General features: G+C 49.8%; 1 protein-coding gene across 4 annotated transcripts in view; it reads left to right on the top strand.

The window, feature by feature from the left end:
- Positions 1 to 17133, top strand: part of POLE (DNA polymerase epsilon, catalytic subunit) — a 62484-nt gene that overhangs the window by 29635 nt on the left and 15716 nt on the right. For all 4 annotated transcript variants that reach the window (XM_003814590.6, XM_063593237.1, XM_055096418.2 and 1 more), the window contains 10 exons: positions 6667 to 6879; positions 7037 to 7246; positions 7480 to 7623; positions 12666 to 12806; positions 13083 to 13236; positions 13313 to 13419; positions 13647 to 13823; positions 13914 to 14137; positions 14282 to 14502; positions 14829 to 15033. In XM_003814590.6, the coding sequence (XP_003814638.2) occupies positions 6667 to 6879; positions 7037 to 7246; positions 7480 to 7623; positions 12666 to 12806; positions 13083 to 13236; positions 13313 to 13419; positions 13647 to 13823; positions 13914 to 14137; positions 14282 to 14502; positions 14829 to 15033 (1796 nt within the window). The remainder of the gene's footprint in view (positions 1 to 6666; positions 6880 to 7036; positions 7247 to 7479; positions 7624 to 12665; positions 12807 to 13082; positions 13237 to 13312; positions 13420 to 13646; positions 13824 to 13913; positions 14138 to 14281; positions 14503 to 14828; positions 15034 to 17133) is intronic.

The following is a 17133-nucleotide window of genomic DNA, read 5'->3' as shown; positions in this document are numbered from 1 at the left end:
TCGAGACCATCCTGGCTAACACAGTGAAACCCCATCTCTACTAAAAATACAAAAAATTAGCCAGGCGTGGTGGCGGGCGCCTGTAGTCCTAGCTACTCGGGAGGCTGAGGCAGGAGAACAGCGTGAACCCGGGAGGCGGAGCTTGCAGTGAGCCGAGATCACGCCACTGCACTCCCCTGGGCGACAGAGCGAGACTCCATCTCAAAAAAAAAAAAAAGAAAAAGGTTCTGAGATGGATTGGGTTTTAAAATTTAACTGTCTTATTTGTAAGAGTTATATATGTATTCTTTCCCCTGCCCCCCAAGATGGAGTCTTGCTCTATTGCCCAGGCAGGAGTGCAGTGGCACAATGCAGCTTCTGCCTCCTGGGTTTGGCTCACTGCAGCTTCTGCCTCCTGGGTTTAAGCAGTTCTCCTGCCTCAGCCTCTAGTGTAGCTGGGATTATAGGCACACACCACCATGCCTAGCTAATTTTTATTTTTTTAATTTTTTTCTGCCTCAGCCTCTAGTGTAGCTGGGATTATAGGCACGCACCACCATGCCTAGCTAATTTTTATTTTTTTAATTTTTTTTTTAATTTTTAGTAGAGACGGGGTTTCACCATGTTGGCCAGGCTGGTCTCGAACTCCTGACCTCAGGTGAATGCACCCGCCTCGGCCTCGCAAAGTGCTGGAAATATAGCACTGCGCCCAGTGGCTTATGGGCCAGTATAACAATTTCAAGAGTTATATTGAAAAGATAGGATGCAGGAAAAGCAAAAGGACTAAAAAATACGTATACCAGGTAAATGTTAACCAAAAGAAAGCTGATGTGGCTGTATTAATACCAGACAAAATACTCTTTAGGCCAAAAGTATTAGGAAACATAAGGACTGTTGTTACATAATACTGAAAGTCACAATTCTCTGGAAATATATACTAATTGTAACAATGTAGCCTCACATTAAATAATGTAAACATTTACCTAATTATAAGAAGAATTTACCTCCAATCAGTTTGGGAGATGTTAACATCCCTCCCTCAATTGATAGTTGGAGCAGACCAAAAATCAGCAAAAATATGTTTGGAATGACACAATCAACTAACTAGATTTAGTCACTAGCTATAATACATTTAGTGAACAAATGTAGTCTTGCACTAAAATTAGAGAATACCTATCCTTTTCAAGAATACATAAAATAATGACCATATATATACCACAGAGTAAGCTGCAACCAATTCTAGATAACTTAAATACAGACCATGTTTGGAAATTTAAGAAAAAAAAAACACATTTATAACTTGTGGATCAAAAAAGTCATAGAACTTAGACAATACTTGGAACTGAATGTAAATACAAACGCTATCAAAATTTGTAGTATGCAGTTAAACAGGACTTGTGTACGCATTTATATATCTAAATGCATGTATTAGTAAAGAAAAACAAATAGAAAATTAAGTTTCCAACTGAAAAAGTTAGAGAACAACAGATCCATCAGAGGAAGTAGAAGTTATAAAGAGTTATAAAGGTAACCAGGCATGGTGGTGCACACCTGTAGTCCTAGCTACTCGGAAGGCTGAGAGGCAGGAGGATTGCTTGAGCCCAGGAATTTGAGGTTGTAGTGGGCTATGATGGCACCTGTGAATAGGCACTTCACCCCAGCCTGGGCAACACAGGGAGACCCCAACTCAAGAAAGAAAAGAAAGAGGTTACAAAATTGAGCTAGAATGAGTGAAACAAACAATACAACCAAAATGTTGTTCTTTGAAAAGACTTAGGAAAAGAGTCACATCTTTTTCTTTTCTTTTGAGACAGGGTCTCATTGTGTCACCCAGGCTGGAGTACAGTGGCGCAGTCATGGCTCACTGCAGCCTTGACCTCCCAGGCTCAATTGATCCACCTGCCTCAGCCTCCTGCATAGCTGGGACTATAGGCGCACACCACCACATCCAGCTAATTTTTGTAATTTTTTGTAGAGACAAGGTTTTGTCGTGTTGTCCTGGCTGGTCACATCTTTTTCAGGACAGAGTTTTTTATTTTAATGAAAACAGACATCATTATAGATATAGTAAAGCCTAAAAAAATGGAAGGATTCCCATTTTCTGCTAAACAGTTGGAAAACATAGATGGAACGGACAGTATCCTCAAGTTATGCACTGACCTAAGAAGTAATAAAACCCTGAATAGAACTTTAACCATTACAGAAATTGACACTTAAAAAGAAACAGGCCAGGCGCAGTGGCTCACACCTGTAATCCCAGCTCTCAGGGAGGCAGAGGCGGTTGGATAGCTTGAGCCCAGGAGTTCGAGACCTGCCTGGGCAATATAGCGAGACCCCGTTCTCCACAAAAAGAAAAAAAAAAAGAGACGAAAAAAAAATAAGTGTAAAAGAAACATCAAACCCAAATGATTTTTAAGAGAAAAAGGAAAAAAAAAACCCTTAGCTCATTTGGTAACCTTGGCAATCCTTGTTACTTTGGTAACATAATTGAAAACAGGAAAGGAAAGTTACGGGCCATGAACAATAGATGAAAAAATATTAACATACAATAACAATATGACCAACTAGGACTTATGCTGGGAATAGCAAGCACTGTTTAATTTTAGAATTTGCCAGGTTAGTTTTTCTTGGGAGAAATCCACTAATTCATCATTAAAGGAGAAGACTCGTAAGATCATCTCCAATAGATGCAGAAACAACATGCGGTAAAACTTTAACATCTGCTCATGATAAAGCTTTGAACAATCAAAATCAGAATAGATGAGATGTTTCTTAACCTGATAAAGTGTTCTTGAAACCTAACAGCAGACCTCATACTTAACCACGAAACACTGGAAGCATTGAAGTAAGGAGTAAGAAATGGATGCCTGTTAACCACTGCTTCTGTTCAAAACAGTTTGGAGATCCTAGCCAGCATAATTAAACCAGAAAAAGAATTAAGGATTGAAAAGGGAGACATCAACTTATTATTTACAGACGATGTAATTTGTTAACAGAAAATGTAAGGAAACCTAGATTTTGTGTTAACTTATATGTATTTCAGCAACAATTAGATACCAAGGTAAGATATAAAAGTCTATTGCTTTCATTTATACTAGAAACAAAATATTTTTTGAAAGATACCATTTACAATAGCAATAAATAATGTACTAAGGAATAAATTCATGGTAACAATGTGTGTAAGACTCTTACAGAAAAAATTACACAACTTTTTTCTTTTTGAGACATGGTCTTCCTTTGTCACCCAGGCTAGAGTGCGGTGGCAAGATCATGGCTCCCTACAGCCTAGAACTCTTAATCTCACATTATCCTCCCACCTCAGCCTCCTGAGTAGCTGAGACTGCAAGTGTGCACCACCACACCTGGCTATGTATTTTTTGTAGAGGCTGGGTCTCACTGTTGCCCAGGCTGATCTTAAACTCTTGGGCTCAAGTGATCCTCCTGCCGGGGCCCCCCCAAAGCACTGGGATTACAGGTGTGAGCCACCATGCCTGGCCTATACACAACTTTATTGAACATATAAAAATTTACCTAAGTAACAAAAAGAGGTACCATCTTTACAGATGAAAGGACTCAGTATTAAAATATGGCAGTTTGCCCCATATTAATTCATAAAATTCAGTGTAATTCCAATAAAAAAGAATCTGCCAAAAGCTTTTTGGATAGAACTTGACAGACGAATCCTAAAATTCATATAAAGGGTAAGGATAAGAATAACCAAAGAATTTTGAAGAATAAGGAGGGCACGTTGATCTTACTATGTAACGAGACACACTATCATGGCATCTTGACAAGATGAGAGGAGAGCAGTAGAGCCGATTGGGAGCCTAGAAACAGACTCCCCTGTAAGTTGGAAGTTGGTAGGTCACAGATCGTTAAGGAGAAAGTGGACTGCAGTGAGTGATGCTGGTGAAAATGGTTTTTCATATTTGGAGAAGTAAGTTGTTGTATCACACTGAGTGTGAAACTAAGGCTGAGTGTGATGGCTCATGCCTGTAATTGCAGTGCTTTGGGAGTCCAAGGAAGGAGGATCAGTTGAGCCCAGAAGTTCCAGACGAGCCTGGGCAACATAGGGAGGTCTCGTCTCTGCAAAAAAAATCCGGCACAACTAGGCGTGGTTGTGCATGCCTGTAGTCCCAGCTACTTGGGAGGCTGAGGTGGGAGGATCACTTGAGCCTGGGAGGTTGAGGCTGCGGTGAGCCAAGATGACCACTGCACTCCAGCCTAGGTGACAGAGCGAGACCCCTGTGTCTTTAAAAAAAAAAAAAAAAACTACAATCTTTGGTAAACAACTCAGGAGACTATGATGCTGGGGTGGGAAGGGCTTTTTTAAGGCACATGTGAAAAACATCACAAAGGGAAAGAATGATCAATTAATTAAAAGTTAAATCTTGTGTAGTCTGTGACAAGAAAGGCAGAATGTTGATAATTGTTGACACTGGTGATAAGAACATGGGAGCTCATTACTGTGCTTTCGTGTATGTTTGAAAACTTTCCTGATAGGAAGTCAACACACACAAACTTACATGTAGCACAGAAGTCACCATGAAACAAAGGCCTGAGTCACATTTTGAAGATTTTTAGAATGTACAAAAGTTAGAAATGGCTCATAAACGTGTTAGCTATCTATTGCTGCATAGCAAGTAACCCCAAAACTTAGCAACTTAAATGCACTCGCGTATCCGAGGGCTCCACTGGAGAAGGAGCCACTTCCGAGCTCCCTCCCATGGGGATGGCAGGACTCGGTTCCTCCTTGGCCTTTGGACGTTATCCTTAGTCCCCTGCTCCATGGGGCTCTTCACAGGACAGCTCACAGCATGGCACTGGACTTTTGAGAGAGTGCCAGCCAGGCGGAAGCCACAGTGTTTTATAGCTGCTCTCAGGAGTGGCATTCCATGACTTTTGCTGGAATCTGTTCATTACGGGCAAGTCACCGGGTCCCACCCCCACTCAGGGAAGGAGTCACACAGGGTGTGAACACCAGGAAGTGGGGGTCGTTGGGCCATTTTGGGAGCTGCCTGCACAGGGCCAAGATGTTCAGCCTTACTGTCGATGAGGTAAATGCAGCATGATGTATTTAGATAGCAGGTCACACTGAAGGCAAGTAAGTGTGGTGGCATCAAGTAGCAAGATTGTGGGAAGTAGGAAATCCCTGGTGCTAGAGGTGGAGGTGGTTGTTCTCCGGGACCAGGCAACACATACAGAGATGGTCATTGAGTCACAGTTTGTAGTTTTGAAAAAGTAGGCGCTTGTCATTCTTCATTTGCAAAGTCATGGGTAGGTAGGCTGATGTGTTTGTATGATAAATCATTTCACATCAGTTACAATGAACGAACCATATGTGCATGTTTCACCCGGTGTCAGTCTCAAAAATACATGGCTGAATAAAGAAACAAGTTGCAGGGACAGGCATGTGGCTCACGCCTGTAATCTCAACACTTTGGAAGGCTGAGGTGGGTGGATCACTTGAGGTCAGGAGTTCGAGACCAGCCTGGCCAACATGGTGAAACCCCATCTTTACTAAAAATACAACAAAAAATTAGCCGGGCTTGGTGGCAGGTGCCTGTAGTCCTAGCTTCTTGGGAGGCTGAGGCAGAATTGCTTGAACCCAGGAGGCGAGGTTGCAGTGAGATGAGATCACGCCATTGCGCTCCAGCCTGGACAACAGAGTGAGATTCTGTCTCAAAAAAAAAAAAAAAAAAAGGAAACAAGTTGCAGTCAGATGTGTCCCACATGTTACTATTTAGGTTAAAACTTACAGCTGTGGCATGTGTCTGTGGACATGTGGTAAAAATTTAAAGGTGTGTGGGGGCAGACAGAAGAGGGCTGTACCCATTATTTGCAATATTTTCTTTCTTATAAAAAGCATTCTGGAGCAAACATGGCAAAATGCAAAGATTTACTTATTGGTGGTATTGAGTGACGTTTTATTTTTCGGTTTGATCTTTTCACTTTTTTTTTGAAAGAGGGTCTCACCCTCTCGCCCAGGCTGGAATGCAGTGGCGCAACCTTGGCTCACTGCAACCCCCACCTCCTAGGCTCAAGTGATCCTTCCACCTCAGCCTCCCAAGTAGCTGGGACCACAGGCCCACACAACCACACCCAGCTAATTTTTCTATTTTTTTGTAGAGACGGAGTTTCACCATGTTGGCCAGGCTAGTCTCAAACTCCTGGGCTCAAGTGATCCGCCCACCTCAGCCTCTCAAAGTGCTGGGATGACAGGCGTGAGCCACCACACCCGGCCTTCACTATTAAAAGTTCAATAAACTTGTGTAAACGAACATCCCATTTCAGGTGATATACTTATGTTAGATTTCGAGAAGTAGAATTTGTGGGGATGAGATCCTGAGATTTTTGTTTGCTTGTTTTTATGAGGCAAGGTCTCACTTGCCCAGGCTGGAGTTCAGTGGTGTGATCATAGCTCGCCGCAGCCTCCAACTCCTGGGTTCAAGTGATCCTCCTGCCTCAGCCTACCAAGTAGCTTGGGACTACAGGCGCACTACCACGCCTGGCTAATTTGTAATATATTTTGTAGAGACAGGGTCTTGCTGTTACCCAGGCTGGTCTCAAACTCCTGGCCCCAAGCAATTCTCCTGTCTTGGCCTCCCAAAGTGCTGGCATTCCAGGCATGAGCCACCCTGCGCAGCCCGAGATCCTGAGATTTAAGGCTTCACTGGGTCTTTCCAGGTCACGATGGCCGAGGCCTCAGAAGACAGTCCGAGGCCAAGTGCTCCTGACATGGAGGACTTCGGCCTCGTAAAGCTGCCTCACCCAGCAGCCCCTGTCACTGTGAAGAGGAAGCGAGTTCTTTGGGAGAGCCAGGAGGAGTCCCAGGACCTCACGCCGACTGTGCCCTGGCAGGAAATCTTGGGGCAGCCTCCCGCCCTGGGAACCACCCAGGTAAGGCACACAGCTGTGACACTGTCTCTGAGGGGTCTGCACAGCCCAGGGAGCCCGAGATGCGTCCTGACCCCTAGGGAGGCTGCTTGTGAGAAAGTCCTGGCGGGCATTCCCATCTCACCACTTGCACATTGGCTGTGCTCACCATCCATCCCAGGAGGAGTGGCTTGTCTGGCTCCGGTTCCACAAGAAGAAGTGGCAGCTACAGGCCCGGCAGCGCCTCGCCCGCAGGAAGAGGCAGCGTCTGGAGTCGGCAGAGGGTGTGCTGAGGCCCGGGGCCATCCGGGATGGTCCTGCCACGGGGCTGGGGAGCTTCTTGCGAAGAACTGCCCGCAGCATCCTGGACCTTCCGTGGCAGATTGTGCAGGTATAGACCTTGATCCAAGGGGAGGGCAGTGGCTCTGCTGATGGCCCAGGGACGGGGTGTCCAGCTGGGCCCTGAGGTCTGGGATGGGAGGGTTAGAGTGGGCCTGGAGTTTCCTGCCCATCGTAGGGAGGCCTAAGGCCCTGTGCTGGGAGCTGCAAGCTACCTGGGAGGTGGCCCCGTCTGTGGGTTCCAGTGTGTCCTGTGATGTGCTGTATGTCCGTGTGGCCTTTCAGATCAGCGAGACCAGCCAGGCCGGCCTGTTCAGGCTGTGGGCGCTCGTTGGCAGTGACTTGCACTGCATCAGGCTGAGCATCCCCCGTGTGTTCTACGTGAACCAGCGAGTCGCTAAAGTGGAGGAGGGCGCTTCGTATCGCAAGGTAGGGAGGAGCTGGTGCTGCCTCTGCAGTCATCTGGGCAGCCTGAGGTGGCTTTCCCGTGATCTAGCATGGCCTCCAGCCTCCATCTCCTCAGTACCTTATGGGGATATTCTAGGAATTCCTCAAAACAACGTGTGTGAGCGCTGAGCACAGAGCCTGGGGCAGAGCGAGTGCCGGGAATGGAGCTGCTGGTGTCCTTGTCACGATGAGCTTGTCTGCCCGCGAGGTCCATGTTGCGGGGACAAACCAAGTGGCATTGGTTAGAGGTTGTGAACTCTGTCTCCGTAGGCTCTTTGGTTGTTAACAGCTTTATTGGGATGTAAAGTTACGCCATCCAACTCACCCATTTAAAGTGCAGAATTCAATGACTTTTAGTGGCATGACTATTGCCAGTCAATGGTGACATTTTCTTTTTTTTTCTTTTTTTAAATTTTACTTTGATTTCTGGGATCCATGTGCAGAAAGTGCAGGTTTGTTACATAAGTAAGCACATGCCATGGTGGTTTGCTGCACCCATCAGCCCGTCACCTGGGCATTAGGCCCCACATGCATTAGCTGTTTATCCTGATATTCCCCTTCCCCTCACCCCCCCATTCGGATATTTTCATCACTCCAAAAAGAAACCTGGCATCCCTTACCTGTCACCATCCTCCCCCAGCCCTCAGTAGCCACTGATCCACTTCCTGTCTCTGGTTTGCCTGTTTGGGCATTTGATGTAAATGGAACCCTACAGTAGGTGGGTCTTTGTGCTGGGCTTCTTCCACCTGCAGAAACTGCGAGGGTTTTCATGTGGCCATGAGTGCGCTGAGGCTCTTAGATGGCATCTCCACCCGAACTCCCCGTTGTTAATGTGTCGGCTCAGCACATTTCTTGACTGGATGCTGTGAATCACGTAAGAAGTGACACGTAGTTGGGGAGATGAGGTGTGCATATTTGTACCTACACAAGGAGGTTTTCTGGAGAAGGTGAAACTCGATTCCAGCCAGGTGATTCAGTAGAATGTGCATATAGAAAGTAGACGCAGAGCCAGGTGTGGTGGTTCACACCTGTAATCCCCGCACTTTGGGAGACCGAGGTGGCCGGATAACAAAAGGAAAGCGGACGCAGAGGCAGCGAGACCACAGAGAACAGGTGGGACTGTGGGGTTTCTACACCTTCCTTTCGATGCGTGGTGCTGTGGTGCTGTGGCCGTGTGGAAGTGCCCTAACTTTTGGGATGTTTCCCTTTATGACTGTCAGCTCATCTCGAGGGAGGTTCTGGCGCTGTGTGAATATTCTGTCCTCAACGTTTGACTGGATGGTGTCAGCATCCATGTCTCATGGGGTCCATGGGGCTCCAGGATGATATCTTCTGATTCTGTTCCTCTGTGTGTATTAGCTGTTTCCTTTATAACGAAGAGCTTTGTGCAGATCAGGTAGAAATGAACTCTAGTTTATTCCTTAAAAAGCAAGATACGAGAGGTATAATACGCTTTTTTTTTTTTTTAAGCAAGATAAATGTTTTTTCCCTTTAAATTATTTTTAATTTTCAAGGTAGGGCATGGCAAATGGGTTTATTCCTTTCACTTTTCCTCTCTTTTAAAAGTATTACTATGGATTAGAGGATTTTTGTTTAACTTTGTTGTTTCTGTTTTTGAGAAGGTCTCTCACTCCATCACCCAGGCTGGAGTGCAGTGGCATGATCTTGCCTTACTGCAGCCTTGTACTCTTGGGCTCAAGCAATCCTCCTGCCTCAGTGTTTAATGTTTTAACATCAACCGTAGCCAAATCCCGAACAACACACACACGTTAGGTATGTTAAGGTACACGGTAGGCCCTCACTTTATGTTGTTGATATGTCCTTAGAAACTGCAATTTTAAGTGAAATGACTAAGTAAAATGATGTATAATGAAACAGATTTTTTTTCTTCTCGGAAACTATAATGAAACTGTGTTGGCCAGGCGCAGTGGTGCATAACTGTAATCCCAGCAATCTGGGAGGCTGAGGCTGGTGGATTGCTTGAGCTCAGGCATTCGAGACCACCCTGGGCAACGTGGCAAAATCCCTTCTCTACAGAGTATTTTTTAAATTAATTTATTTTTATTTGTTTGTTTGTTTGTTTTGAGATGGAGTTTCTCTCTTGTTGCCCAGGCTGGAGTCCAGTGGCGCATCTCGGCTCACCGCAACCTCCGCCTCCCGGGTTCAAGAAATTCTCCTGCCTCAGCCTCCCGAGTAGCTGGGATTACAGGCATGCACCACCACGCCCGGCTAATTTTGTATTTTTTAGTAGAGATGGGGTTTCTCTGTGTTGGTTAGGCTGGTCTTGAACTCCTGACCTCAGGTGATCCGCCCACCTCGGCTTCCCAAAGTGCTGGGATTACAGGTTGAACCACGGCGCCTGGCCCCAGAATTTTTTTTTTTTTTTTTTAAAGGAAGAAAGAATGTTGAACAAAATGATGTTATTTGAGGACCTGCTATACATTACTTCACTTAACCATCACAGTTTCCAGGAATCCATTGATGTTAAGTGAGGACTTACTGTAATTTACATATAGTTAAGTGCAGATTTTTAAATGTGCAGTTGATTGGGTTTTTGGACACATGACTATGCCTGTGTCACCCACACCCCCACCCAGGTGCAGAACGTTTCCATCACCCGGGAGGGTGCTCTTGTCCCCCTATGCAACCTTCTGCCGGCCTGATTTCTGTATTTCTGTAACTGTGTGCATGTGACTTTCTAGAACTTCATATTAATGGAGCCAGACAGTAGACTCTTTGGTGGTCAATATCTTTTTGAGACTCAAATTATCCCAAATTGGGCTGGCCAGATCCCTTCAAGCTGGCACCTGAGTCCTTTTGACATGCCCTGTTGGTCTTTGAAAACTTCCTTGCTTTCTGGCCACTAAGAGAGGCCAGGCTCACCTTGAACTTCCAGACGTGGAATTAGCTGTTCCTCTAAAGAGCCTGAGCCTCGTTGAGAGGTTATATTGAGAAACCAAGCTTAGAGCTCAAGGGGTATCATTTCATCTAGATTCCTTCAGTGAACAGCCAGGAAATAGATACATTTTAAAAAGTGCAATTACACTAATTGTTCCAGTTCATATTTACCAGAACATAATTTTTCATTTCTTTGATTTTGTGTGTGTGTGTGTGTGTCGGTCTAATTTCATGTTACTGGAAAAATCTAACCCTACTGGTTCTCTTCTCGCTTGAGAATTATTCAGATTTTCCTGGTTGTTGTTACGCCAAGTAACGCTTTATTGCAACCTGGACATTTTACATATTTGAGACTTTGGGTATTTTTAAAAATCCTTTAGCGTGTCAGGTTGTTTTGTTTGTTTGTTTTAGCAACAACCAACCTGGTTAATTCCAGTGCCCAAGCTCTTCCTTGCCCCTTTGTGCAAAGCTTCCAATGTCAGCTCAGCCTCCAGAGCCTCTGCTGCGTTGTTGTGGGTCACCTGTGCAAGTGCAGCTCGTAGTGAGCCTGGGACTTGTGCTGCTGGTTCATGCATGAAGCTAGGGTGCTCCTCTCCAGGATTCCCCCAGCCCCCCACACACGAAGCTAGGGTGCCCCCTCTCCAGCTCTCCTCTCCAGGATTCCCCCAGCCCACCACACAGGGAGCTAGGGTGCCCCCTCTCCAGCTCTCCCAGACCCCCCAGGACCCCACACAGGAAGCTGGGGTGCCCCCTCTCCAGCTCTCCCAGACCCCCCCAGGACCCCACACAGGAAGCTAGGGTGCCCCCTCTCCAGCTCTCCCAGACCCCCCCCAGGACCCCACACAGGAAGCTAGGGTGCCACCTCTCCAGCTCTCCCAGACCCCTCCAGGACCCCACACAGGGAGCTAGGGTGCCCCTCTCCAGCTCTCCCAGACCCCCCCAGGACCCCACACAGGGAGCTAGGGTGCCCCTCTCCAGCTCTCCCAGACCCCCCCAGGACCCCACACAGGAAGCTAGGGTGCCACCTCTCCAGCTGTCCCAGACCCCCCCAGGACCCCACACAGGAAGCTAGGGTGCCCCTCTCCAGCTCTCCCAGACCTCCCCAGGACCCCACACAGGGAGATAGGGTGCCCCTCTCCAGTTGTCCCAGACCCCCCCAGGACCCCACACAGGAAGCTAGGGTGCCCCTCTCCAGCTCTCCCAGACCCCCCCAGGACCCCACACAGGGAGCTAGGGTGCCACCTCTCCAGCTCTCCCAGACCCCACACAGGAAGCTAGGGTGCCCCTCTCCAACTCTCCCAGACCCCCCCAGGACCCCATTCACGAAGGTAGGGTGCCCCTCTCCAGCTCTCCCAGACCCCCCCAGGACCCCATTCACAAAGCTAGGGTGCCCCCTCTCCAGCTCTCCCAGACCCCCCCAGGACCCCACACACACACTCTGGCTCCCCCAGGGGCTCTCTTTCCGTTTCTCTGACTAGGAAAATGTGATTTCTCTCAGTTTTTGCCATCTACACCCTCAGGTTAAACCCATGAGAGAATGGAGGAAGATGAACTGGGAACCTCCCCAGACCAGTGTTGACTGCTGTATTCTGACAGCTCTTGTCTATTCTCAGAGGCTGCAGGTTGCTTTTCAAAATTGCGTCCAGAGGCCAGGCATAGTGGCTCACACCTGCAGTTCCAGCGATTCGGGAGGCTGAAGTGGGAGGATCACTTGAGTCCAGGAGTTTGAGACCAGCCTGGGCCTCATAGTGAGACCTCCTTTCTACAAAAAAAAAAAAAGCCGTCCGTGGTGGTGTGTTCCTTGTCCCAGCTACTCAGGAGGCTGAGGCTGGAGGACCACTTGAGCCCAGGAGTTGGAGGCTGCAGTGAGCCGTGATCACACTGCTGCACTCCAGCCTGGGCAACAGACTAAGACCCTGTCTGTAAAAAATAAATAAATAACATAAAAATTATATCCAGAGTTTTTAGTTGTAATCATTGAGAGAGGTGGACTGTGGCGTGGTGGGTGTACCCCGTCGTTAGGGGCACCAGAAGTCCTAGGACTCCGAATAGCGTGTGCTTTGTGTGTGTACCACAGACATTACCACTTATGCCCAGTGACGAGATCATCGTCGTATTCTCGCCAGGTAAATCGGGTCCTTCCTCGCTCCAACGTGGTCTACAATCTCTATGAGTATTCAGTGCCAGAGGACATGTACCAGGAACACATCAACGAGATCAACGCTGAGCTGTCAGCGCCAGACATCGAGGGCGTATATGAGACTCAGGTGACTCCCCAGCCACCCTCGACTGGACTGGGGGAGGCTCCAGCAGGGTGGTATGGAGGAAAGAAACCCTCCCAGGGTGTGGGCTGGGGAACAGCAGCGACTGTGGACTCGTTCCCACAGGTGAGGTGAATGTCAGCAGTGTGTCTGCCAAAAGTGGCCTTTGGGCAGTGGGCCGGGCAGCTGCAGGGGCACAGCCACATCCCGGGCAGAAGTCACGTGGGCAGCCAGAGCCCCCCCCATCCAGCCCTTGCCGGCCTGTCTGCCCGATTCTTCCAGGTTCCGTTACTGTTCCGGGCCCTGGTGCACCTGGGCTGTGTGTGTGTGGTCAATAAACAGCTGGTGAGGCACCTTTCAGGCTGGGAAGCAGAGACTTTTGCTCTTGAGCACCTGGAGATGCGCTCTCTGGCCCAGTTCAGCTACCTGGAACCAGGTATGGCCTGCACCAGCCGCCCACCATGTGCCTGCCTCCCACACATCTGGGGTGACGGTCTTGTTTCCTTCTCCAGGGAGTATCCGCCATATCTACCTGTACCACCACGCACAGGCCCACAAAGCGCTCTTCGGGATCTTCATCCCCTCACAGCGCAGGGCGTCCGTCTTTGTGCTGGACACTGTGAGTCCTGAGCCCTCCATGGCAGCACGTTGGCTGGGGCAGGGTTTGGGGAAGGAGGACATCTCCCAGGGTGCCCAGGCCCTCCAGGTCTTGTCCTCAAGGGCCTTTGCCCATGAGTGCTTGTCGTGATTGAATTGGCAGTGCTGTGGCAGTGGCGGAGTCTGCCCCAGGGCTGCCCCCACTTCCTCCTGCGCAGGGGGAGGCTGACGTGGCCTGCGTTTGTCTAGGTGCGCAGCAACCAGATGCCCAGCCTTGGCGCCCTGTACTCAGCAGAGCACAGCCTCCTCCTGGAGAAGGTGGGCCCTGAGCTCCTGCCACCCCCCAAACACACCTTCGAAGTTCGGGCAGAAACTGACCTGAAGACCATCTGCAGAGCCATCCAGCGATTCCTGCTCGCCTACAAGGTGAGAGTGGTTGGGGTCTTGCTGTGTGAGCCCCGTCTTCTTTGAGGCTGGGTCCACCCGGGTCTTTTCTTCCATTTTGCCTTGACCCAGGAGGAGCGCCGGGGGCCCACACTCGTCGCTGTTCAGTCCAGCTGGGAGCTGAAGAGGCTGGCCAGTGAGATTCCTGTCTTGGAGGAATTCCCACTGGTGCCTATCTGTGTGGCTGACAAGATCAACTATGGGGTCCTGGACTGGCAGCGCCATGGAGCCCGGCGCATGATCCGTCACTACCTCAACCTGGACACCTGCCTGTCACAGGCCTTCGAGATGAGCAGGTGAGCACAGTACTGTCGTTGTGGGCCAGTGGTCCCCAGGCAGAGCCGGCCTCGGTGGTCTCTGTGACCCGGCGATGTGCCCCGGTGCTGACCTGTGCCCTGGCGCCAACCTGTGCCCCAGTGCTGACCTGTGCCCTGGTGCAGGTACTTTCACATTCCCATTGGGAACCTACCAGAGGACATCTCCACATTCGGCTCCGACCTCTTCTTTGCCCGCCACCTCCAGCGCCACAACCACCTGCTCTGGCTGTCCCCTACAGCCCGCCCTGACCTGGGTGGAAAGGAGGCTGATGACAACTATCTTGTCATGGAGTTCGATGACCAAGCCACTGTTGAGATCAACAGTTCAGGCTGTTACTCCACAGGTAAGTGGGCAGGAGGACGAGGCCCATGAGACCTGGCTGGTGTTTCTGCCATTCTGTGACATCTTCTCGAGGCGAGAGTGCCCGAGGATGGGCTCAGAGTTTGACTGTGCAGGTCAGAGCTGAGGCTGCAGGAGACGGTCCTGGGGTCAAGGTCCAGGTGGGGCCTCCTGTGCCCTCGGGAATCTGAATAGCCTGGCAGGTGTGAGGATGGGTGTGGGCAGGTCTGTTGCTGGTTCTGGAGGTGGTGGTGGCTGGAGTCAGGCCCAGGGGGCTGGTGGTGCTGGAGCTGGCAGGATGCTGGCTGAGCATGGCGTCTTCCTGTGCAGTGTGTGTGGAGCTGGACCTTCAGAACCTGGCCGTCAACACCATTCTCCAGTCTCACCATGTCAACGACATGGAGGGGGCCGACAGCATGGGGATCAGCTTCGACGTGATCCAGCAGGCCTCCCTGGAGGACATGATCACGGGTGGTCAGGCTGCCAGTGCCCCGGCCAGCTACGATGAGACAGCCCTGTGCTCTAACACCTTCAGGTGCCACCCTCTCTGGGAAGGAGTGTTACTAATAGAAGGGTCTTATCCTTTGCCCTTAATTTGGAAAGCTAAGGTCTAAGACAGGGTCCATTGGGCTTCCCTTAGTCTTAATGGCAGAGCCAGAGACCACTGTGTGGCGAGTTTCCCATCTTCAGTCTGTTGTCTTTACCACCGTGTGGGTCCAGCCTGGTCCCTGGCGACTGTTCAGTGTGCTGCCTCTGACCTCCCTGTGGCCAGAGGTACTTCACACAGAGTCTTTCTAACCAGGGCCACTTTTCGATGTGACCAAAGGTACATCATAGGGATCTCCAGCCAGCTCTACTGAGTATGATGTGTGAGGCATCAGCACTTAGGTGTCAGGAGCCATGGGTCTGCTGCAGAGGGCGTGGTTGAGGGTCAGGAGCCATCAGTCTGCGGAGAGCGTGGTTGAGGGCAGCTACTTGCCTTACCCACCAGCGGTGGTTCATGCTGGGCAGTGCTTGCTGTGTACCAGGAGGTGGGCCGAGCACTTCGCATTCTGCCTCTGTCCCCACATCAGCCCAGGGACGGGGAGCGGTTATTGTCTGTTTTTCAGATAAGGAAACTGAGGTCAGAGGGGCTGCCTTTGTGCTCATACCACAAATGAATGGAAGGGTTGGTGCTCAAAAACAAGTCTTTGTAATTCCAGAGCCTGTACTCAGCTGTAGTTTTAATGACTCCATACAAAAGGGGAGAGGGAGCATGCCAGAGCTGGGAAATGAGGCAGGGAGAGGACTGGTGGAAAGAGGCAGGGAGGCAGTTGGGAGCCGGGAGCAGGGTCTTGGCAGAGAGACAGTAGCCCAGGCCTGAAAGGTAGGAGTCCAGCAGATCCCCAAACTGCCACTCTGGAGAATGTGGGGTTTGCCGAATTATTGAAGAGTTTGTGATGAAAGGGAGTTTTAGGAATGGGACTTGGACCTCTGTAGGTTCTCTTGTAACATTCTGTTCTTGACCCCATTGAGGTTCCCGCTTCTTCAGTAGGGTGATGTGCAGTTTTGGAATCCTTTAGCTGAATTGGGGTTCCAGTACCAGAGCAGCTGGCATCTCTGCCCCATGGGAAGTGAAGGGGGCCGGACAGGGCGTGTACAGTGCACTGGCCAATGCCTAGCTGTCTGGCCTGTGACCAGGGCCCCCCAGAACGGGAAACTTGTTTACACTGGCACACGCCCTTGTGGCTTTTGTGTGACCTGTGTCTAGGTCCCACCTGCCTGACCATTGCTTCGGTGTAGGGGCCCAGCCTTGTGTTCCCCCTAGTGTCGTAGGGAAGACCCAGCCCAGGGCAGCCCCTGCCTCTTCAGAGGGAAGGCACAAAATCAGTCACCACCACAATAGGGAACAAGTGCAAAGAGGTGTTCCTTACAGCTCCTGGGCAGGGAGGGTGCCGTGAGTAGGGAGGCCATCCTCCATCCCTGGGTCCTGCAAGGCAGGACTGAAGAGTCAGACAGGGAGAGTGCCCAGGGCAGCTAGGCGTGTGAGGGAATGGGGTGTAGGCATGTGTTAGTTCACGGGCGAGCACCTGAATGGTCCATTTAAAGGAAGTGGCGGGAAGGCAGGGCCCAGCCTGCTAGGCGGGAGAGAGGCCTCTAAGTTCTTGTCTCTGACCAGCTGGGGCCATGTGGGTATGGTGATGTTTTGTTTTGTTTTGTTTTTGTTTTTTGAGACAGAGTCTCACTCTGTCACCCAGGCTGGAGTGCAGTGGCACCATCTTGGGTCACTGCAACCTCCACCTCCCAGGTTCAAGCGATTCTCCTGCCTTAGCCTCCCGAGTAGCTGGGATTACAGGCATGCACTAGCCCAGCTAATTTTTGTATTTTTAATAGAGACGGGGTTTCACCATGTTGGCCGGGTTGGTCTCAAACTCTTGGCCTCAGGTGATCCACCTGCCTCGGCCTCCCAAAGTGGTGGGATTACAGGCGTGAGCCTCTGCATCCGGCCTAGTGTGGTGTTCTGATGTCTAGGCAGTGGCTTTGCTGAGTCCTTCCTGTCAGGGTCCCCGGCCCATCACACACTTGCTGCCTTGTACTGTGCCGCCCTCCCGTCCTGCTTTAGAACACACAGAGTTTGGGTTGTGTTGAGGGATGC

This window comes from Pan paniscus, chromosome 10, assembly GCF_029289425.2.
Source record: "Pan paniscus chromosome 10, NHGRI_mPanPan1-v2.0_pri, whole genome shotgun sequence".
Lineage (NCBI taxonomy): Eukaryota > Metazoa > Chordata > Mammalia > Primates > Hominidae > Pan > Pan paniscus.
This window is presented reverse-complemented; position numbering and strand designations above follow the sequence as displayed.